The 23,442-nt window shown below is 49.6% G+C and overlaps 1 protein-coding gene across 4 annotated transcripts in view; it reads left to right on the top strand.

Annotated features, from left to right (window-relative positions):
* Positions 1-23,442, top strand: part of RUBCN (rubicon autophagy regulator) — an 84,907-nt gene that overhangs the window by 49,053 nt on the left and 12,412 nt on the right. Inside the window, exons 8-17 of one of the 4 annotated variants that reach the window (XM_063131764.1) lie at positions 2,384-2,479; positions 3,261-3,376; positions 4,428-4,626; positions 7,495-7,596; positions 11,515-11,589; positions 15,125-15,185; positions 18,061-18,193; positions 20,232-20,312; positions 21,397-21,542; positions 23,118-23,182. In XM_063131764.1, coding sequence (XP_062987834.1) covers positions 2,384-2,479; positions 3,261-3,376; positions 4,428-4,626; positions 7,495-7,596; positions 11,515-11,589; positions 15,125-15,185; positions 18,061-18,193; positions 20,232-20,312; positions 21,397-21,542; positions 23,118-23,182 — 1,074 coding nt within the window. The remainder of the gene's footprint in view (positions 1-2,383; positions 2,480-3,260; positions 3,377-4,427; positions 4,627-7,494; positions 7,597-11,514; positions 11,590-15,124; positions 15,186-18,060; positions 18,194-20,231; positions 20,313-21,396; positions 21,543-23,117; positions 23,183-23,442) is intronic. The other 3 variants (XM_063131765.1, XM_063131766.1, XM_063131767.1) reach the window with 3 other exon arrangements.

Below are 23,442 nucleotides of genomic sequence, written 5' to 3'. Positions count from 1 at the left end.
TCACCGCTCGAGGGTGCTTCTGAACTCGGCATTGTTCCTGGAGCGCCAATTGGCTGCTGTGGCCAGGAGTGCCTTTGCCCTGGTTCCCAGAGAAGACCTATCTGGCCCCAGTGATCCATGCCTTAATCACACGCTCGTTGAGATTGTTGTAATGCCCTCTCTGTGGGGCTGCACTTGAAGAGGGTTTCAGAAACTGCAGCTGGTGCAAACTTCAGCACCCAGATTGCTTTCTGGCATGTGCTTCGTAGACCAGTCTTATAACAATTGCACTGGCTTCCAGTTGCAATGGGTTTTAAAATTGCCCTCTGCTTTGTCACCCTGGGGTGAGGGTGGGTTGCATGTTTGAGCTCTCCTTTGGAGTAGGGGGGGATCCTGTTGCACAGAGGACACTAACAGGTTCTTCTGAGCTCCTTCTCTTGCCAATGTGCAGTTTTTTGTGGGTGCAGAGCGCGTGCAGTTTCCTCTAGTCTGCGCTCCAATGTGGCACCGTCTAGGAAAACTGCATCGCATGTTTCTGCTGCGCTGCGGGTATAGCTGGGCTATTAATAGTTTTAGTTGCAGTCCACATCTGGACAGCACCAGGTTGGGGGAAGGCTGCTCTACTGGGTCCTCAGCGACTTAGGTTTCCTCGCTGCAAGTCAGTAGGCTCTCGTAAGTTTAAATGGTGGTGGACAGGCAGCTGTCATGCGATGGGTGCCATTTGAAAACCGCCCAGAGAGCTTCGGCTATTGGGCGGTATAGAAATGCAATAAATAAATAAATAAATTTGTTTCATGTCCCTTGCGGAAACTTAAACAGCGGCTCCAGTGGGGCCACTGTGGTAACCATCGAAAACGGTGTCTCCCAGCCACGGTCCGGGAGGTCCAGGGCAGGCAAGAGCACAGCAGCCGGCACTGTCAGACGGCTGGATGCGTGGCCATCTGTTGATGCTTGCAAGCATTGCTGGCTATTATTTATTTATTTATTACATTTCTATACCGCCCAATAGCCGGAGCTTTCTGGGCAGTTGACAAAAATTAAAAACGTTCAAAGTATAAAACAACAGTATAAAACCATAATGTAAAATACAATATAAAAGCTCAACCAGATAAAAACAGCGGCAATGCAAAATTACGAATTTAAAACACCAAGTTCAAATTAATTTATAGACTGTTAAAATGCTGGGAGAATAAAAAGGTCTTCACCTGGCGTCTAAAAGCATATAATGTAGGTGCCAAGCGAACCTCCTTAGGGAGCTCATTCCACAGCTGGGGTGCCACAGCAGAGAAGGCCCTCCTCCTGGAAGCCACCTGCCTCACTTCCTTTGGCAGGGACTCGCGGAGAAGGACCCCTGAGGATGACCTTAAGATCCGGGCAGGTACATACAGGAGGAGGCGTTCCTCCAGATAGCCTGACCCCAAGCCGTTTAGGGCTTTAAATGTTAATACCAGCACTTTGAATCGGGCCCGGACCTGGACTGGCAGCCAATGAAGCTGGAAAAGGACTGGCGTGATGTGGTCTCGTCGGCCAGTCCCTGTTAGTAACCGTGCTGCCCTGTTTTGTACCAGTTGAAGTTTCCGGACCGTTTTCAACGGCAGACCCATGTATAACGCATTGCAGTAATCCAAACGAGAGGTTATCAGAGCATGGATCACTGTCCAGATAAGGGCGCAGTTGGTATATCAGCCTGAGCTGATAAAAGATGCTCTTTGCCACTGAGTTCACCTGTGCCTCAAGTGACAGTTCTGGATCCAGGAGCACCCCCAAACTACGGACCCGATCCTTTAGGGAGAGTGCAACCCCATCCAGGACAGGGCAAACATCACCTCGCTGGACAGATGAACCACCTGCTAACAGTACCTCCAACTTGTCTGGATTGAGTTTCGGTTTATTAGCCCTCATCCTATTCAGTCATTTTGTGCCCTCCTTCCAGTGTGCTTCAGTTGGTCCTCGTGTTTAGGAGGAAGAGCGTTGCCGTTCCCCTTGGGGCTGAATGGCAGTAACCTGGCTGTGGTTTCTAGTGAGTCTAAAGCGAAAGTTGAACCTGGCCGTCCGAGACCCAAGCCTGACATGATGTGGTACAGTTCACTAAAGCTATTGCTACATCAGCCTCTTGGAACGTGCCCCATTCGAACCTTCTGCATGATTTCCACTCATCTCCCTGAAAGTGTGCACCACAGCCTGCCTCTCCCTCTCTCTCTCTTTTTCTTTTTCTTTTTCTCTTTCTCTCTCTGCCGTTGTTCCTTCTGGGCTCCTCTTGGCCCAAGCGTTCCAGTTCCCTCCTTCCTGTTGACTTATTTTTTCACGCCTTGTCATTTTATCCCGTTCAGTTCTGCTGGTTTCCCCGCAAGACTACTTCTGATCAGGGCAGTTGACGACCTCTTTGTTTTATGTCATGCCTTAGAATCCAACGGAGATCTTTCAAGGTTCAAAGGCGATATGTCCTGCTCAGCACAGAGCAGTGAAGTGAGCACCCCTGGTTCTGTCTACATGGAATATGGTGAGTATGGTGGGACTGCTTTTCACCCCCTTCCCACCTTTTCTTTGGAACTGGAGCTCAGCATGCCATGCGAACCTTTGCAGCCAAGAGCTGTGGGCCCTCTCAGCCCGTCAGGACCTGGAATGGCCAAGAGAGGCTGCTGCCACCATACATGATTACTCTAATTCTCCTAGGCCTGCAGGAGCCAGCTCTTGACAACGTTCTTAAGCTTTGGAGAACAACTCCCATATGGGCCTCTCAGATTTTAGGATCTTAAGGGGAGGCCCTTCTCTTGGTCCCGACACCATTAGAGGTGCATTTGGTGAGGATGCAAGACAGGGCCTTCTCGGTGGCATCTCTCAGGCTTTGGAACTCCCTGCTGAGGGAGGCTAAATTGGCTTCCTCCCGTCTGTCCTTCTGCTGGGAGTCAAAGATGCTTTTATTCAGGCAGGACTTTGGCCTGTAATCTGGTCTGTTGCAATGTTGCTTTTATTTTTTTATTCTTTGAATTCTGTTTTTAATGTGTTTGTTTTATGATTGCTTTTATGATTGTAAACCACCCAGAGAGCTTCGGCTATGGGGCGGTATATAAATGTAATCAATCAATCAATCAATCAATCTAAGTCTACTTTAAATTTCTTTTTTTATTATTGTTAGCCTCCTGAGCTTAATTTCCTTTGGTAGAAGGCTGGGGTATAAATCAAAGGAGCTTAATTTCCTTTGGTAGAAAGCTGGAGTATAAATCAAATAAGTAAACTTCCTTCTTCTTTTTTACCTTCTCCCCCCGCAAACCCTGCCGCAGCTACTGGGCAGTACCTACACTCTGGGGAAGGGCTGTTCCGGAGGCCCTCGGAAGGCCAGTCCCTGATCAGCTACTTGTCGGAGCAAGATTTTGGCAGCTGTGCAGACTTGGAAAAGGTAGGCAGTGGTAGGAGTGAAACTTGAGGCGGCCTCAGTAACCCGTAGCAGAGAACAGGCACGGAACTGTAGCAGAATGCTGAGAAAGAGGTTCACAAAACACCCTTCTCCGCTTCTGAACTCTTGCTTCCCTGTTGGGCAGTACCTTCGTCTGTGTAGGTTCTGCATGATAATAATTCAAAATCCTGTGTTGCCTTGAATAAATGTGTGCGTAGAATAAATAAGAACATAAGAAGAGCCATGCTGGATCAGGCCGAAGGTCCATTTAGTCCAGCACATGGTTCACACTGTGGCCAACCAGCTATCAGCACCCTCCCACCCATGTTCCCCAGCAACTGGTGCACACAGGCTTACTGCCTCGCATACTGGAGGTAGCACACAACCATCAGGGCTCATAGCCATTGATAGCCTTCTCCTCCAGGAATTTATGAGAAGCAGGGAGACTAAGTATAATGTATTACAGTACAACAGAGGCTGAATGAACATGTTAGAGGTTTGCTTTTTGTAGAATTGATAGAAAGAAAAAGACTGGTTTTGGCAAAGGTTTGTTTTAAAATACAACGTGCAGGTGTTTTATAACTTACGCACCCAACAGCAAGCACTAGAAAACTATTTGGGGGATGCAAATGGAGCATTGTCGGGCTGCTAATCACAGAATCATAGATAGTAGAGGTGGAAGGGGCCTACAAGGCCATCGAGTCCAACCCCCTGCTCAATGCAGGAATCCACCCTAAAGCATCCCTGACAGATGGTTGTCCAGCTGCCTCTTGAAGGCCTCTAGTGTGGGAGAGCCCACAACCTCCCTAGGTAACTGATTCCATTGTCGTACTGCTCTAACAGTCTGAGCGTTTCCAAATTCTGCAACTGTGCAGAATGCAGGCAGGGCCACATACATGGTATTTGATGGTTTGTTTATTACTAGGTTTAAGGCACTTTAGGCAGCTGTCACTGGGCCCAACCTCTCCCCTCACCCAAATCCTTTGCCTGTTTCTGAAGAAACATTTTCTATGTGTGAAGCGGAACGTAGCTGCTCCTCTTCCCTTCACTCCAGGAAAACGCTCACTTCAGCATCTGCGAGTCGCTCATTGCTGCCATCGAGCTGATGAAATGCAATATGATGAACCGGCAGTTGGAAGAGGATGAAGAAGACAGCGACAAGGAGATCCAGGAGCTCAAACAGAAGATCCGAATCCGGCGGCAACAGATCAGGACCCGGAACCTCCACCCAGCTGGCCAGATGGGCTCAGACAGTGAGTGCCTCCCTTCCTTCCTCCCCGCGCGTCTCTTTTGCTGTGTGTCAAGCAGTTGGAGTTGTGCAATATTGGGATCAAGGCGAGGAAGGCTTTGATTACTGCAATGCCCTCTACATGGGGCAGCCTTTGAAGACAGTTCGGAAGCTGCAGCTTGTGCAAAATGTGGCGGCCAGATTGATAGCTGGTGCAGGGAGGTCTGAGCATATAACACCGATTCTGGCCCGCTTGCATTGGCTGCCTATACGTTTCCGAGCCCAATTCAAGGTGCTGGTTTTAACCTATAAAGCCCTACGTGGCTTGGGACCGCAATACCCGACGGAACGCCTCTCCCGACATGAACCTCCCTGTACACTGTGCTCAACATCTAAGGTCCTCCTCCGAGTGCCTACTCCGAGGGAAGCTCGGAGGATGGCAACAAGGGAGAGGGCCTTTTCAGTGGTGGCCCCCCGACTGTAGAATGATCTCCCAGATGAAGCTCGCCTGGCGCCAACATTGTTATCTTTCAGGCGCCAGGTCAAGACTTTCCTCTTCTCCCAGGCATTTAACGGCATTGAACGCTAAGTTTGTTTTTTAATGGACCCCAGAATTGTTGTTTTAAATGGATGCTGCTGCTTTTATACTGTTGTTTTTATGTCTCTGATGGTTTATATATCTATCTTTTGTGAACTGCCCAGAGAGCTTCGGCTGTGGGGTGGTATATAAATGTAATTAAATAAATAAATAAATTCTTGGGTTGTACATATTCATGGATGCCTGAGGCTATTTCTGAGGTTGCAGATCGAGGGCCGTGATCCCAAATCAACAGCCAGAGAGTTTCATACGCTCTTGCCAGAGAAATCCAAATCCTTGTGCCCGGGAAAAGCCAGTTCAGCAAGCAGAATAAATAATATATGTACTTCTTCTTGTTGTCATGTTTGGGCATGAAGAATTATGCTGAAGCTTTCCTGCCTGACCTCTGGAAATCCTGCTCCACCTGCCAGAGAGCGTTCCGAGCAATCCTTGTCTATTGTCTTACAAGCTTTTATCTTGGTAGAAGCTTGCTTTAAAAAAGTAAGCTAGAGAGATTGGAGCCCTGAAATATCTGTTTTCTAGCAATCAGGCGGGGGACGGCTGGGAAAGCTGATTAGGCAGGAGCCCTACATGGGCCACGCTTAGGCTACATGCCACTGATTCTGCTGTACATCCTGGCTGTGTATCTTAGATTCCCCCATGATATAGCCGATGGAGATGGATTTGGGGCCATAAAGAAAGCAAGATGGAGCCAAATCAATCCAGTTATCATGGCTGTCTTAACGTGGGCAGTCCATTTTAGCTCATGGTCTTGAGGGCTGCTTGTGGCGTCATTTTACTACTTATAGGTCTGCAACCTTAAAGGAACTTTTATGTCTCCTATGAATGGTGAGATGCCTGCCTATCTGCAGGAAGGACACTCATTCCAAAAAATGCCATGAGAGATGAATAGAAAGTGTGTTAGCTGTCAAAGGGACAAGCGCCTATTCATTTGCATACATCCTTAAGACTCACATGTTTTTGAAAAACGCTGGCCCTGCATTTCTCTGCTTCTGGCTATACTCGCATTAACAGCAAGACCATCCCAGCCCACTGGTTTACCATCAACCACGGCAGAAGAGGGGAAAGGGCTGGAAAAAGAAAAGAACAAAATAAATTGGGTAGTAGGGATGTGCTCCGCTTCTAATCGGACCGGAGCAGCAGGAGCGGAGCGGGGGGCTTCGCCTGCCCTTAAGGCAGAGGCGAAGAGGATTGGGGGGCCGGCGGAGCGTGGCGGAGAGGATCGAGGTGAAGGTGGATCCTTCGCCTCGATCCGGAGCTCCGCCGGAAAGGCAAGTGGGGTTTATCGGGCCCTGCCGCTGTCGCTGTCGCCCATGCGGTGATGGCGGCAGGGCCCGGTAACCCCCTCCCCGCCCTCCTCTCCCTTACCTGCCTCCGTCCGCGGTCCGTCGCCGTCTTCAATTGAGCTCGCGGTTCCACCAGGAAGTCTGGGCCGCTTGTGGCCCAGACTTCCTGGTGGAACCGCGGGCTCAATTGAAGACGGTGACGGACTGCGGACGGAGGCAGGTAAGGTCCCCCTCTCCCTTGGTCCCTTACCGGGCTCTGCCGCCGTCGCCCTATGGGGGGGGGGGGAACGGAGCTCCGATCCGGATCCGGAGCTCCGAGCGGAGCGGAGTGGGCACAGGCGGAGTGGGGGCGGGGCGGAGCGGCCCGATCCGAAAATGGCGGATCTGAAAGTGAAGCGGAGTGGGGGGTCCGTGCACACCCCTATTGGGTAGATAAATAACGTTTTTTAAAAGAGGCAAATAAGCCAAACTAGTGCACCTATTTTAAAGTTACATAGTTCTTATAATGACCAGCTTGAATGGAAATGGTTCAGGGAAAGGAGCAGGCCCAGTGGCAGCTGGTCTCTCAACTGAGACAGTGAAATGAACTCTGCTGCCCCATCTCTGTCTTTGCTGCAGTCAGGTGGAAGAATATGGCAGCTAAAATAGGAGTCGAGAGAGAGGAGGAAACAAATCTTCAAATACATTCTAAGAAGAGGGATCAACTAGACCAGCCTTCCCCAGCTTGGTGCCCTCCAGATATTTTGGACTACAACTCCCAGAATTCCTCACCATTGACCATGCTGAGGGGAGTTGAAGTCCAAAACATCTGGATGGCATCAGGCTGTGGATGGCTGAGCTAGACTGGTTCTGAAAAGTTGGAGCTTTGGTATGGAAGTCTGAGGAACATGGTTGCTGTACAAGGAACCCCCAGTTCTCTCATCCCAGTTACCTTTTTTAATTCATTGATTATGCTATTGGAAAGCTTTCGTGTGCTACCGTCTTCTTGACTTTACCGTTGTCATCCCAGGTCTTATGGCAACAGATAGCGGATCCCACTTCAGCTCCCGAGACTCGACACGCCTGTCCGACTCCGGTTCTGCCGAAGATGTGGATGAGTATGAGATCAGAGGTAAGGTAGGACTGCTAGAATGAGACCTTTGCTTTGGTTTCTTTAGAGGTCTATGAAGCTGCCGTACTTTTGAGTCCACTGCTCCATTTAGCCCAATGCTGTCCACTCAGTTTGACAGTTGTTCTGCGAAGTCTTGGGCAGTGAAGTGTTTCCCAGTCCTTTAACCTGGGACTGAGCCTGGGACCTTCTGTATGCTAAGCTGTGCTCTTTCCCTGACCTGTGGCCCTTCCCTGACAGGACTCTGAGGACAATAGAGTGTCTTTGCTTGCTACATGACAGTCATTTGGTCCTCTGGTACCCATGCAGTTGGAAGATCAGGAATAGGGCGATTCAAGTGATGGGCCAAAGGCGGATTAGGGTTTTGTGTGCGTGTGGATTTCCGCCACTGCCCCCCACAGAGTAACTGTTGACATGAAAACTTCCTTTGCTGATTGCATTTCCAGTGACAATAATTTCGTCAAATTTGAAAGCAGTTAACACAAGGGGGGAGAGATTTGCCCAGGGCACGCTTATTTCAACATGACGTTTCCTGCGTCTGATTCCCATCCAGAGATTGACTGATTGGTTGATTGATTACATTTCTAGGCGGTTTGCCTAGAATGTAATTCATTACATTTCCAGGCGGAGAATGTGATGTCTATATGGCAAAATTGCACTGGCTTCTGAAAGCAAGGATAGGAAATAAATTTTAAAAACTGGAAGTATGGACGCATTTCTTCCCGCTCTGAAAAGCAGAAGCTAATTGTGCAGAGTCAGCCTCACTGTCCCTCCACCCCACTCCACAGAATCAGGGCTGGAGCCCACTGTGGGTCTGCAACAGGTGACTGGTGTGTGTGTGTGTGTGTGTGTGAAGTGGTGATTAATTTTGTTCTCCACTGCCCAGCTCTGGCCCAAAGAAGGTATGGCAGAGAAATCAGCCCAGCAAACGGCCTTATGGCAGTAGGCCTGTGCGACGTCACAGACCTTTTGCAGTAGGCCCGTCGCATAAACCCTTCTCAGGCCAAGCGCCACCACTTGAAAACCCGAGGGAAGGTTAATTAAAACCTTTCCCCTAGCTGTGAGGGAAACAGGTTTAATTCAAGATCTGCTCTAAATACACTGTGGGTGTAATCCGGTGTGGGTGTTTAATAACTGTAAGGCAGGTAAGTAATGCCAAGGTGACACGCGGTATTTGGTAGCTAACCAAATAGTAATAAGTTTATTGTTATTTAAAAGCTTTAAATAAAAATATAATACTTTCAATCCTGCCTAATCTAAACTCTCCACACACCAACCACCTCTCTCTCTTTACACCAATCCTAAGCCCCTAGAATCCAAACTCTTCTTACTCTACAAATAAACAAAACTCTCTTTCTCTCTCTCTCTTCTCCCAAACTCACAAACCTCACAAACGCCCAACACTCTCCTTACATACTCTTTTCTCCCCCCAAATATGACATCATAAACCACACCCACTCAGTTCTAACATTCCCTATTTATTTATTTATTACATTTCTATACCGCCCGATAGCCGGAGCTCTCTGGGCGGTTCACAAAAATTAAAAACATTCAAAGTACAAAACCATACTATAAAATACAATATAAAAGCTCAACCAGATCAAAACAGCAGCAATGCAGAATTACAAATTTAAAACACCAAGTTAAAATGTATTTATAGACTGTTAAAATGCTGGGAGAATAAAAAGGTCTTCACCTGGCATCTATAAGCATACAATGTAGGTGCCAAGCAAACCTCCTTAGGGATCTCATTCCACAGCCGGAGTGCCACAGCAGAGAAGGCCCTGCTCCTCCTGGTAGCCACCTGTCGGGGTATTGAATAATTTTCCAGAGTGCGTGCTGACTGCGAATAGCTGGAAGCACACTGGTTACTAGCTCTTAGAGTCTTCCTTGAGGAATAAATCAAATACTCACTTCACTTTGTCAGTAAGAAAACTTTACTGACAATCAATACTTTTCCTTTTACATATGGTCATAGAGATTTACAGCATATTTCACCAACAAAGATAATAACGACAACAACCTGACAACAACCTGATAATAACCTGACAACAAGATGTCTTTAAACATGGACATCTTAAATACATTTCCCCCTTGGCTCAATTAACCAATTTTCTCTATTCCAGGTCTTGCACGTAGACCAAACTGCCAGGCTCCGGTCTGGACCCCTGCTGGCATTCTGCCAGCAGGGACAATTCTGCCAAGTACATTTAACTCTATAAAGTCCTTTTCTTTCTTCTGTGGATAAAAATATCCCCAACACCACCTGCCTCACTTCCTTTGGCAGGGGCTCGCAAAGAAGGAGCCCTGAGGATGACCTTAGGGTCCGGGCAGGTACATACGGGAGGAGGTGTTCCTTCAGATAGCCTGGCCCCAAGCCGTTGAGGGCTTTAAATGTTAATACCAGCACTTTGAATCGTGGATTACTTACCAGACATACTAATCTAGACATAAATCAGATAATCAATTGTGGGGCAACGCCACAGCCTGCCCTGGTCACGATTCCCCCTGACACCTGTGAATGCTCCCTAGTCCAGCTTCATTCCCCAGCCTGAGCACCTAGGAGATCTCTTGTTGGCTAGAGACCACCTATCCTTTCTTCTCCCTTTTCCTTTTCCCTGTGTTGCGCTCACTCCAACCCTGTGTCATGAAACGCCAAGAGATGAAGGGGGAGCGGCAGAGTATCGGCGCTGTGGGGTCCCAAAGGGCATCAGAACCGCTTTAGAAACCTCTGTGCAGGAGCATCCTAACTTTATTTTGCAACTGTTTTGTTCAGCCCCCGCTCCCAAGACTGACTCGGTTCCCCTGATGTTGCAAGATGTGCATGTTTCATGTCCCTCCTGGCCTCCACTCTCACTTGCTCTCTCGATTCTATTACAGTCCTATTCTTCAGTCAAATGTGTAAGGAGTGTATAGAAACAGATAGAAATATTCGGCCTTGTGTAGCATCTGGCCCACTTCACAATAGCTGGATTGAACCTTTCAACATCCCTTCTGAGCAGATGTTGACATTTAACCATCCCAAGAGCAACAAAGACCTGGAGGGAGGTTGTTGAGGGTGTGATGAGGCTGTTTTCAGAATATTGTGTGTCAGGAGAAGGGAGGGGAGGAAAGATTTGGGAGCACAAGATCAGTGGGGCCTTCTGACCCTCGCCAGTGGTTTCAAACTGTATTCACATGTTGTCACACAGAGGAGGGCCAGGATCTCTTCTCAATCCTCCCAGAGTGCAGGACATGGAATAGCAGGCTCAAGTTAAAGGAAGCCAGATTCCGGGTGGACATCAGGAAAAACTTCCTGACTGTTAAAGCAGTGCGACAATGGAATCATTTGCCTGGTGAGGTTGTGGGCTCTCCTACACTAGAGGCCTTCAAGAGGCAGCTGGACAACCATCTGTCAGGGATGCTGTAGGGTGGATTCCTGCCTTGAGCAGGGGGTTGGATTCGATGGCCTTTTAGGCCCCTTCCAACTCCACTATTCTAGATTCTATTCTGTGGAATTTGGGGGCTCCTCAGAAGCGTTTCAGGGTTCTTAGTGCAAGTTTGCCTCGGTTTCCCATCTCCCCCAGCTCTATGCAGCTACAAGCGGCTGTTGGTTGCATCCTGGAGTGCCCTCCTTCCATTTGAGCTGTCAGCGAGGCCTGGCATTGCAGGTGATTCTGGAGCACAGTCTCAGGGGCGCCCTACGCGTGCACCCGAGAATATGCCCCAGAGTCGCCTGCAGTGCATAGGGGCCCCTCGGCAGACAAACTGACATGGAAAGAATTTTCTCAGAGTAGAAAGTTTGAAAAAACCCATCGCTCTGTTCCGAAGGGCCCCTGTGCTCTTGGGAGTCTCTCCTGCCCTCATTCTTTTTTGTACTTGGAACCTGCCCTTCCCTCCTCCTGCTGACATTCAATATTTTGTCCTCACCCTATCATGCAGATGGTAACGATGGATCTAGCCTGATTCAAATGTCCAAGAATGGCCTGTCCGTCTCAATGGCTTCCTTGTTTTCAGGTAGTAACTTCACTCTCAAGCGTATACATGTGCGTGTTGGTCTGTCTGTGTGTCATCCGGGCACGGCTAGTTAGATCACCCTTGGGATGTCATGCATGTTGCCCAAGTGCTGAGCTGTCATGTTCAGAAGCCTCTTGATGTCTCCTCCTTACACGGTGGATATTTGAACAATCCCAGAGAGGTACAAGGAGCTGCAAAGAGTTTAGTGTGAGCTACCACAAATCTACTTTGTAAACATACCGAAAGCCCAATGCTGCTACAAAGCTATATTTAAAGAGAGACTGAAAGAACTGGGCATGTTTATCCCTATTAAATGAAATATGGCTGCAAGAAAGGCAAATGCTATTTTGGGCTGCATTAATAGAAGTATAGCTTTCAAATCACGTGAGGTACTGGTTCCTCTCTATTCGGCCTTGGTTAGGCCTCATCTAGAGTATTGCGTCCAGTTCTGGGCTCCACAATTCAAGGAGGATGCAGACAAGCTGGAGCGTGTTCAGAGGAGGGCAACCAGGATGATCAGGGGTCTGGGAACAAAGCCCTATGAAGAGAGACTGAAAGAACTGAGCACGTTTAGCCTAGAGAAGAGAAGACGGAGGGGAGACATGACAGCACTCTTCAAATACTTAAAAGTTGTCACACAGAGGAGGGCCAGGATCTCTTCTCGATCCTCCCAGAGTGCAGGACACGGAAGAACGGGCTCAAGTTAAAGGAAGCCAGATTCCAGCTGGACATCAGGAAAAATTTCCTGACTGTTAGAGCAGTACGACAACGGAACCAACTCCCTAGGGAGGTGGTGGGCTCTCCCACACTAGAGACATTCAAGAGGCAGCTGGACAGCCTTCTGTCAGGGATGCTTTGAGGTGGATTCCTGCATTGAGCAGGGGGTTGGACTCGATGGCCTTATAGGCCCCTTCCAACTCTGCTATTCTATGATTCTATGAACTGGGCACGTTTAGCCTGGAGAAGAGAAGATTGAGGGGAGACATGACAGCACTCTTCAAATGCTTGAAAGGTTGTCATATTCTATGATTCTATACAATGTATACCCAACTGCGTGGGCATAACTCCTATTGAACTCCACAGGATAGGCTCCAAAGTATTTTATTTTATTCTGTTTATTACACGTTTATATCACCTGAGAGTCATTGAGTAGGGGGTTGGACTCAATGGCCTTAGAAGCTCCTTCCAACTCTACGATTCTATGATTCTAAACTTTGTCATGTGTGTAGTGGGCACAGATGTGGAGAGCACACTGGAATTTCTGTGGAAGTAGCCACAGCCACTCCTGCTGTCTCCTGTAGTGGCTCAGGTTTAGGAGATTTTCAATTGTAGATAAGAATCTGCTTGGCTGGATCAAGCTATGTTCCACCTGGTGTTTTGTCTCCTCCAGTCGCCAACTGGATGCCTCTGGAAGACAACATTCCATGTATCACACCTAAGGCAGCTAAAAACAATAACAGATCCAAAAATAAAATAAAATGAAAGACAAAATGATTTTCAAAAGCAAAACCCCAAATTCAAAAGCGTAAACCGAGAAAGAAGTGGTTAGAACACAACCAACGAGCAGGTAGAGTGTTCACACTGCGCGGAGCAGTGAGAGCACAAAAGGAATCTTGCCAGCAAAGGCCTGTCTTAAAACAGGGAGGTTTTTCTCACAGCAGCGAAAAGCTGTCAGTGAAGCATTACATAATACGGACTCCGTGGGCCCAGCGGGGCCATTTGTGCTATGATCACCCAGCCCTTCCGTCACAAGTCCTTCAGGCCACAAAAACAGTGATATCAAATACAGACAATCTGTAACACTTGGCTGGCATGCTGACTGTAGCCTAGGCTGTTTTGAAGTGGGGTTTTTTCTCACATGCTAAGTAACTAAGGACCCAACCCTATGTATGTTTAGACAAGAAAAAGTCATTCAACTCCCAGCATGCCCCAGCTTGCCAGTTGTAGGACTTTCTTCTGTATCAACTGGTACAGGCTTGCACTGTAAACGTTTTTACTAACTCCTTGTAAACTAACTTCTGTTCCCCTGTTTGTCTTCCCTTGGGCAAGGAACTGTTAGTGGCTACTCCCTGTGTGGCTTGAAAGCTTTGTGCCCTAATCCCACCGTGGTCTTGCTTGTTTGCTGCATTTCTAGGTCTCTTAGCTGCTTATCGGTGGTAGATGGTGTAGGTCAGGGCAAGCAACTTGTGGCTAGCAAAGCTTTTGGGGACTTGGAGAGTTAGCACGCCAGTTCAAATCATCGGCTCATCAAGTTCAGCATCCCATCTACTCTTCAAATACTTGAAAGGTTGTCACACAGAGGAGGGCCAGGATCTCCTCTCGATCCTCCCAGAGTGCAGGACACGGAATAACGGGCTCAAGTTAAAGGAAGCCAGATTCCAGCTGGACATCAGGAAAAACTTCCTGGCTGTTAGAGCAGTACAACAATGGAACCAATTACCTAGGGAGGTTGTGGGCTCTCCCACACTAGAGGCCTTCAAGAGGCAGCTGGACAACCATCTGTCAGGGATGCTTTAGGGTGGATTCCTGTATTGAGCAGGGGGTTGGACTCGATGGCCTTGTAGGCCCCTTCCAACTCTGCTATTCTATGAGTCTACTAATAGGGGCCAACCAGTTGCCCTTTGGGAGCTGCCTTTTGGAGGCACGATTGTGATCTCCATCCCATATTGCAAGTCCACAGCATCTAGAAACCTGTTCCTGAAATGGAGGCAACTCTTCTGGCCCTCAAGGCTTGTAGTCATCAGTTGTACAATTTTCCATCCACTTAGTGTGTGTGTGTGTGTTTTTAAATACGTTTATTCTAATGGCCGTCACAGAATTCTGTCAAAATGGGGTTTTTATATGGCACTAGGAGAGGTAATGCGTGGCTTAAGCTGATGCTAACAAAGTCTTCTTCCTTGGGGTGGGATGGGGACAGGCTGTCCTTGCTCAAGCTGCTTGCAGGGTGGGGTTGGGTGGGGTGGGTGGGCTTGAGCCAAGCAGTTTGGCCAGGTTAGTCCCAGCTTCGCGCCCCCCAGCTGAAAGAGCTGGCTGGCGGTCACTCTCCGATTAGGAAATCACCCTCTCGTTTCCTGATAGGAGGAAAATGGGTGCCTAGGAAGCAGCCCTGCTCAAGCCAAAAGAATTGTACAAAGCAGTCCTGTCCAGATTTGATCTCCGCCTGGAGTCCTCTTCAGGGCTCTCTCACTTCCTGATGGGAAGGGTGCCTGCTGGCTAAAAAGCAGCGCCTTGTACTTCCAGCCTCGCACCAGTTGGAATGGAGAGGGTCAGACAGAAGTCACCCCTACTTTAGTCCTAGAGACTTTGAACCAACCGCTTAGACTTCCTTGTTGAGGGGACTCCATGCTGAAAGTGGGCAGAGGTTTGCCCAGACTTTGTGCTGGAGCGCGGTGTGAAGGAGCGAAGGCCCTGGCCCACAGAAAGATGTACACCTGTCTCTGCTGTAGGTCATCTCCTTGTTAAAAGGGCTAGTGTCTGTCCAACGTGGTCCTCACCAAATCTAATTTCTTTCCACCCCCGCTCTGCTGTGACTTAGATGCGGACATCAAGAGGACTGCAGCTCCCAGCAAGAAAACCTTCCACTGCTCTGGCTCCACGTATGTATCAGGCAGGACAGTGCAATCTCTCATTCCTTCCCTCGCTCCAGCCCAGTCAGGGTGAAATGCTACGGAGACTTGTGTGGACAGGAGGAGAGCAGCAATTGGAGGACAGAGCTATTGATTTGATTAGGGTCCAAATAGGCTCCTCCTGTCAGCGACGAGGCTGACAGGTGCTGGGGGCCAAAATGTAGATAGGGTCTGGCCCAGTTGGAAGCCAGTTATGGCAGGGTCAGGTCCAAGAGCTGGCAAGAGTTGGTTTCTGGGTATGAATGAGTGGAGAGGGCTAGATCCCAGGTTGCAAGAGTGTTAGCTTCTCATAGACCTTCGCAGACCTTGGGGCCCGCAGGCTGGACCAGGAATTGGGGGAACGAGGGCAGAATCGAAGATGCCAGCTTAGTGAGTTGTAAGAGGCTAATTGCACAGACAGGAGGGTCTCTTAATTGCTTGTCCAGCTTGGCAGTGTAGATCCTTTGGTTGGAGAGTGATAAAAAAAAACCACCTCACGGGATTTGAGGCAGTATTTATTTATTTATTTATTTATTACATTTCTATACCGCCCAATAGCCGGAGCTCTCTGGGCGGTTCACAAAAATTAAAGCCATTCAAAGTATAAAACAACAGTATAAAACCATACGATAAAATACAATATAAAAGCACAACCAAGATAAAAACAGCAGCAATGCAAAATTACAAATTTAAAATACAAATTTAAAACACCAAGTTCAAATTAATTTATAGACTGTTAAAATAGTAGGAGAATGAAAAGGTCTTCACCTGGCGTCTAAAAGCATATAATGTAGGTGCCAAGCGAACCTCCTTAGGGAGCTCATTCCACAGCCGGGGTGCCACAGCAGAAAAGGCCCTCCTCCTGGTAGCCACCTGCCTCACTTCCTTTGGCAGAGGCTTGTGGAGAAGGACCCCTGAGGATGACCTTAGGGTCCGGGCAGGTACATATGGGAGGAGGCGTTCCTTCAGATAGCCTGGCCCCAAGCCGTTTAGGGCTTTAAATGTTAATACCAGCACTTTGAATCGGGCCCGGACCTGGACTGGCAGCCAATGAAGCTGGAAAAGGACTGGCGTGATGTGGTCTTGTCGGCCAGTCCCTGTTAGTAACCGTGCTGCCCTGTTTTGTACCAGCTGAAGTTTCCGGACCGTTTTCAAAGGCAGCCCCACATATAACGCATTGCAGTAATCCAAACGAAAGGTTATCAGAGCATGGATCACTGTAGCTAGGCTACCTCTGTCCAGATAAGGGCGCAGTTGGTATAACAGACTAAGCTGATAAAAGGTGCTCTTTGCCACTGAGTTCACCTGTGCCTCCAGTGACAGTTCTGGATCCAAGAGCACCCCCAAACTACGGACCCGATCCTTTAGGGGGAGTGCAACCCCGTCCAGGACAGGGCAAACATCACCTTGCCGGACAGATGAACCACCCGCTAACAGTACCTCCGTCTTGTCTGGATTGAGTCTCAGTTTGTTAGCCCTCATCCAGTCCATTACCGTGCCCAGGCACTGGTTCAGAACAGTCACTGCCTCACCTGGGTTTGATGAAAAGGAAAGGTAGAGCTGGGTATCATCCACATATCGGTGACACCTCAGTCCACATCTCCGGTATCCAGTTACCCCCAGGAATGGGTTGAGGTCCAGTAGTCTCTGACACAAATTTGCAACCTCTGACAACAAGGAAGGAAACCAGTGGTTCAGGCATTATGGTTGTAAACTGCCCAGAGAGCTTCAGCTATTGGGTGGTATAGAAATGTAATAATAATAACAACAACAACAACAACAACAACAACAACAACAATAATAATAGCAGCAGCAGCCAACTACGTCCATAGCACTTTTACAGTGTGACATAGGCAAAAAATAAAATAGAAACCAAAGCCAGGTCCCTGGCCTGAGGAGCTTGCAGCCTAAATTGAAATGGGGGAACAGGAGGAAATTGGGCTTTGTCTCAGTAAATCAAGGGTGGGCAACCTGAGGCCCTCAGGATACATACAGCCCTCATCCTAGTTCCAAAAGCCTTCTGCAATGGATCTGTTTGGATCTCTGGCAAAAGTGATCTGCCCCTCCCCCAGGAGCCCACCGGGCAGGAAGGAAGAGGTTAAAGTGGGGCGGCGGGTGGTGGTGGTAGAAATTGGGTGGTAGATGGAAGTGGAGGGTGGGGGGGAGAGAGAGATAAACGGGGCGGCTCCATCGACATCTGCGTTTGGCCCTCCTTTTCTCCAGCAATGCTGCCCGCAAGAGGTTATCCCCAAGGGACTGCAGCCCTCCACAAAATACGCCTGCCCCCTGCCGTGGAGTGGGATTAAGGTGTTGTGGAGCCATTCAGCTATGGGGCGGTATAGAAATGCAATAGATTGTGATGATGGTGGTGGTGGAGAAGGTGGGCTTCCAAGAAGGTGGGCTTCCCAGAAGGTGGTGGTGATGGTGGAGGAGGTGGGCTTTCCAGAAGGTGGGCTTCCAAGAAGGTGATGGTGGAGAAGGTGGGTTTCCAAGATGGTGGGCTTCCAAGAAGGTGGTGGTGGTGGAGAAGGTGGGTTTCTAAGACGGTGGGCTTCCAAGAATGTGGTGGTGGTGGAGAAGGTGGGCTTCCAAGCAGGTGGGCTTCCAAGAAGGTGGTGGTGGTGGAGAAGGTGGGTTTCTAAGATGGTAGGCTTCCAAGAATGTGGTTGTGGTGGAGAAGGTGGGCTTCCAAGCAGGTGGGCTTCCAAGAAGGTGGTGGTGGAGAAGGTGGGCTTCCAAGCAGGTGGTGGTGGTGGTGGAGAAGGTGGGCTTCCAAGAGGGATGGAGGGAGAGAGACATAGCCCCACCCAGAAGTGCTTCGCTGCTGCTTTGTGCTGGCACCAACCTCTGCTGCTTTGTTCCGCAGCTTCCACTCCTTCCTGCACTCGAACTCGGCGGAGGCCGTGGCCATGGGCCTACTGAAGCAGTTTGAGGGGATGCAGCTGCCCGCAGCCTCGGAACTGGAGTGGCTCGTGCCGGAGCACGATGCCCCGCAGAAGGTGAGGGTCCCTGCTGTGCTGCTTCCGACAGTTGGCCGGAGCTCATCCCTGCCTGCTCCGGGCAGGATAGCGATGCCATTCCCCGGCGAATAGCCCGGCCGAGAAAAAGGCGGCCCCCGGCTCTTCTCCTCAGCAATCATTTTGGTAGCCTCCGTCCAGTGGCGACATAAGGGTGTTGACCGGGGCTGCAAACAGCAGCTCAACGTTAATGTTCTGGATGTGGTTTTAAGCAAGGCCCAGGTTAAGAATTAAGGGGGGTGATCAGTGGGGGCTGATGGCTCCAATCTCAGCGGGGTTGTGAATCCGCTCCGAGTTTCAGTCGGAACTCTAAAGGAGCTCTCCGAGGTGCGAAGTTAAGAGCTCTGACGGAAACCTGGAGCAGATTCGCCGCCCCATTGACATTTATTTATTTATTTATTGCACTTATATACCGCTCCCATAGCCAGGGCTCTCTGGGCGGTTTACAGAAATTCTAGAATTAAGATAAGAACGAGTATACAAAATTTAAAATTTTAAAACACAGAACATACACACATAAAGCATTAAAAACCGTTAAAAAAAACTAAACACGTGGGTGATTAAGATGTGCCACCATATGCCTGGGCAAAGAGGAAACAACCTGGTGCTGGAAAGATAGCGGCGTTGGCGCCAGGCAAGCCTCGTCAGGGAGATCGTTCCATAATCTGGGGGCCACCACCGAAAAGGCCCCGTCCCTCGTTGCCACACTCCGAGCCTCTCTCGGAGTAGGCACCCGGAGGAGGACCTTAGATGTTGAAATGCTCCCAACGCTGGGAGATCCGTCCGTAGAACCATCACTGCCCTTGACCACTGGAGAGGCCCCGATGGAGAGGCCGCCTTCTTCTGACACCGGGATTGATGGGGAAGGGAGTGGGAACCCGGTTGCCGAGGTGATGGATGGTGCAGGAGCCGTGCTCAGGCTTGGAAGCAAAAAATGATACCACAGGGTGCTGAGAGCACAAGCCCAGGCAGTAGGAGGAATGGTAACCCTGGTGAATAATCCATAGCAGGCAGCATCCACATGCCGTCGCCCCTCCCGCAGCAGGCCGAAGCCTTTCTAGCGGAGCAAATGTGACATGACATGCTAGCTGCCGCGCAGGGCCGGTGCCAGGCTATTTTGCGCCCCTAGGCAAGGTGAGCTACTTTCACACCCACCCACACCCACCAAAAAATGCCAACTTTGAATTTTAAGGACATATGTTTCCTGGAGAAAAAAAAAAGAAGCGCAAAACTTGAAACTGCTAAATTTATTTTAAAGCGCAAGAAATACGTCATGCCAATTATAGCAAACAAATGGGAAAGGAACGTCTATGGGTCTAAAATGCATTGTTTAATAGGAATGTCACCTCCAAATCATCCCCCCAACTCTCACACACACACACGCGCACATACACACTTAGCATCACTCACTCCAAACAAACACACGCATGAATACATGCTTTCACTCAAAGACCCCATGCACCCCATTCACCCATACATTCTCTCTCTCTCTCTTTCTTCCGGGCACGTTCTGGAAGTCCGAACGTGGAGCCGCCCCATCCCCACCCCAGCGTCCCTGGCTTTGCTTCGGCTGGGTGGGCGCGGGCGCCATCTCGCCCACCCAGGCCCAGCTGAATCCTTAGGCCAGGCTGGCTTACAGCCAACGCACGTGAGTGCTGCGCTGTGCCCGGCGCCCCTCTTAGCTTGGCGCTCTAGGCAGCCGCCTGAGTGGCCTCTATGGTAGCACCGGCCCTGCTGCCACGGGTCAGTTAAAACAAACAAACAAACAACTCAGCATATGTTGTTAACTGCCTGGGAGAAGAGAAAAGTCTTGACGTGGCGCCGAAAAGATAACAATGGTGCCAGGTGAGCCTCGTCGGGAGATCATTCCACAATTGGGGGGCCACCACTGAAAAGGCCCCGCTCCCTTTTCTCCCTAGCTCCACTGGTTGAGAGTTTGGGCAGTTTATTGTTGCCAGTAGCTTGGCAGTCTTGCTCACGGGGGCACCTCCTTGACAGGTCGTTTGCTGTTGATTTTCAGCGCCCAAGACTGTCTCTTAAAAAGGTTTTTAAGCGGCCCAAGTGGTATAAGAAGAGACAGCTTTCCAAAAAGCTACGGCTGGTATGTCGCAAGTGGGAAGTGTGCCCCAAGCGTGTGTGTCTCCCGTGTGCTCTAACAGCCTTTATGAAACGCTCACCTGAAGCGCCCAGGGGACACGTGTGGTAGCGCTCCTTCAGGAAGAAGAGAGGCTTGCTTTGGAGGGCAGGGCGTGCTCCGTGGCAGCAGTCCGTCGGAAATCAGGCTTGTCCCCAGGGCTGTTTCCGCCCGATGCCCCAAGTCTGCACATTCAAGCTGACTCAGCGTGAATTCCGCAAATTAACAGTCATGCAAATGTGTGTCTTCAGATTGCATGCCTTGACCTGCGTCTCCTATTTTTTAAAAAAGCTTGATAGGAGATTCTGCGCTTGTGTGACAATCCCAGAAATCATATAGAATTGTAAGGATGGATAAGATAAGGGAGTATTTGCACTGGCAGTGTACCACCGGATTATGAGATCATAGAATCATAGAATAGTAGAGTTGGAAGGGGCCTCTAAGGCCATCGAGTCCAACCCCCTGCTCAATGCAGGAATCCACCCTAAAGCATCCCTGACAGATGGCTGTCCAGCTGCCCCTTGAATGCCCTTAATGTGGGAGAGCCCACCACCTCCCAAGGTCATGGGTTCCATTGTCGTACTGCTCTAACAGTCGGGAAGTTTTTCCTGATGTCCAGCCGGAATCTGGCTTCCTGTCACTTGAGCCCATTCTTCCGTGTCCTGCACTCTGGGAGGATAGAGAAATGATCCCAGCCCTCCTCTGTGTGACAACCTTTCAAATATTTGAAGAGTGCTCTCATGTCTCCCCTCCATCTTCCCTTCTCAAGGCTAAACATGCCCAGTTCTTTCAGTCTCTCTTCGTAGGGCTTTGTTTCTCTCCCCGTTGCCCTGTGAGCAGCAGTAACTCAATGTTAAATTCTTGCCGTAGTTATTTCAACGGTGCTTCCAGATTTACCGGAACTGTTCCCCCTTCCTCTTTTTGGGGGTCCGGAATGGAGAAAAATCGATCTGATTGGGGGTGTCTGTGAGAGAAACTCTGAGCCGCCCTTGCTGCTGAATTGGATGGTGTATGTCTTGGCATTGCCTGCGTCTTTGTGCTCCTCTTGCAGCTGCTGCCAATTCCTGACTCCGTGCCCATCTCTCCGGACGACGGGGAACACGCAGACATCTACAAGCTCCGTATCCGGGTCCGAGGAAACCTGGAATGGGCGCCGCCACGGCCACAGATCATCTTCAACATCCATCCGGCACCGACGTAAGCAGTTTCCAGTCTGCAACGTTCTTTTGCGTGTCCCCCTCCTCTGCCCCGAGATGCCCGTTTGTGCCTTGCCAAATTGTGCCCGCAGCAGCAAAAGGGATTCTTCTCCTTGCAAAGGGTGAAACAGTTTCTGCAAGGTGGCATTTAAGATGGGAAAGCTTCAGAACATAGGAAGGGATTTTATAGCGATTTGAGACCAGCGTTCTGTCCTGTGAGCATTTCCTACACTGAGATCAGCCCTTCAAGGTTTCAGATCCGAGAGATGCCGGAGACTAAAGAAGGGCCTTCTGCATGCAAAGCAAATGCACTAGAGTTCCTCAACTTTGGGAAGGAGACCTGACTGTTAGAGCAGTACGACAATGGAACCAGTGGCCTAGGGAGGTGGAGAGCTTTCCTGCACGAGAGGCCTTCAAGAGGCAGCTGGGCATTCTTCTGTCAGGGATGCTTTAGGGTGGATTCCTGCATTGAGCAGGGGGTTGGACTTGATGGCCTTAGAGGCCCCTTCCAACTCTACTATTCTATGATTCTATCATTCCACTTGGTGGCTTTTGCACTTGCTGCCTGCTAGCCAGCTAAAACAAGGACTACCGAGAGCATTTGTTTTCTCCACTGTTCCTTCCCTCCTAGGCCTTGCTTGGGTGGTGGCATTCGAACTCAGACCTCTTCTCAGAAAGCGAGAGGTCCCCATTCCAGCTACCTTATGGGACTGGTTCTTGGAGAAAGGACCCCAGATTTGGCCCATTTGGCCTCTTCTCCCACCCCAAGTAAATTTGGCTGGATTGCTTTCATAGAATCATAGAATAGCAGAGTTGGAAGGGGCCTACAAGGCCATCGAGTCCAACCCCCAGCTCAATGCAGGAATCCACCCTAAAGCATCCCTGACAGATGGTTGTCCAGCTGCCTCTTGAAGGCCTCTAGTGTGGGAGAGCCCACCACCTCCCTAGGTAACTGATTCCATTGTCATACTGCTCTAGCAGTCAGGAAGTTTTTCCTGAGTTCCAGCCAGAATCTGGCTTCCTTTAACTTGAGCCCGTTATTCCGTGTCCTGCACTCTGGGAGGATGGAGAAGAGATCCCGGCCCTCCTCTGTGTGACAACCTTTTAAGTATTTGAAGAGTGCTATCATGTCTCCCCTCAATTGTCTCCCCTTTGTTGGTTCCCAGGAAATCTGCAACTTTTGTCTCAATGATATGGGAGATGTTCAGGCACCAGCAGCTGTTAGGCAAGAGTAGGCCTGGAATAATGTACCTCTCAGCGTCTTCTACATCTTATAATAATACTCTAGGGCCGTCCGGGCACCATCTCTTGGGATTTCTGTTCACATGTTCACTTATCAGCCTTCCTCAACCTGGGGTGCTCCAGATGTGTTGGACTGCATCTCCCAGAATGCCCCAGCCAGCAGAGCTGGCTGGGGCATTCTGGGAGTTGTAGTCCAACACATCTGGAGTGCCCCAGGTTGAGGAAGGCTGACTTCAATCCTCAGGCCAGTTTCCTGAGTAGACAAAGCCCCTTCCCTGGCTTAGGTGGGGTTGGTTGACTGATCGTTGTATATCATGGTTTTGTGCCTCTGTAGGAGGAAGGTGGCAGTGGCCAAGCAGAACTTCCGCTGTGCAGGTTGTGGCAACCGGACGGACCCGGGTGAGTGCTGGGCTTGCAAGCGTTCCGGAGGCCTTCACTTTGCCTTGACCGTCGGGGCCCTTTGACTTCAAAGGTTATGGGTTTAATCCAGCCTTCCTCAACCTGGTGCCCTCCATGCTGACGGAAGGTGGTAGTAGACCAACAACACATCTGGAAGACGCCAGGTTGGGGTGGTGGTGTCTTTTTTAATCTGCTTGGGTTTGTATTTATGTATTTAGAAGTGCCATACTGGGTCCATCTAGTCCAGCATTCTGTTCACA

The sequence above is a fragment of the Elgaria multicarinata genome, chromosome 8, assembly GCF_023053635.1.
Source record: "Elgaria multicarinata webbii isolate HBS135686 ecotype San Diego chromosome 8, rElgMul1.1.pri, whole genome shotgun sequence".
Taxonomy (NCBI): domain Eukaryota; kingdom Metazoa; phylum Chordata; class Lepidosauria; order Squamata; family Anguidae; genus Elgaria; species Elgaria multicarinata.
The sequence above is the reverse complement of the archived record's forward strand: the minus strand, read 5'-3'. Positions and strand labels throughout refer to the sequence as shown.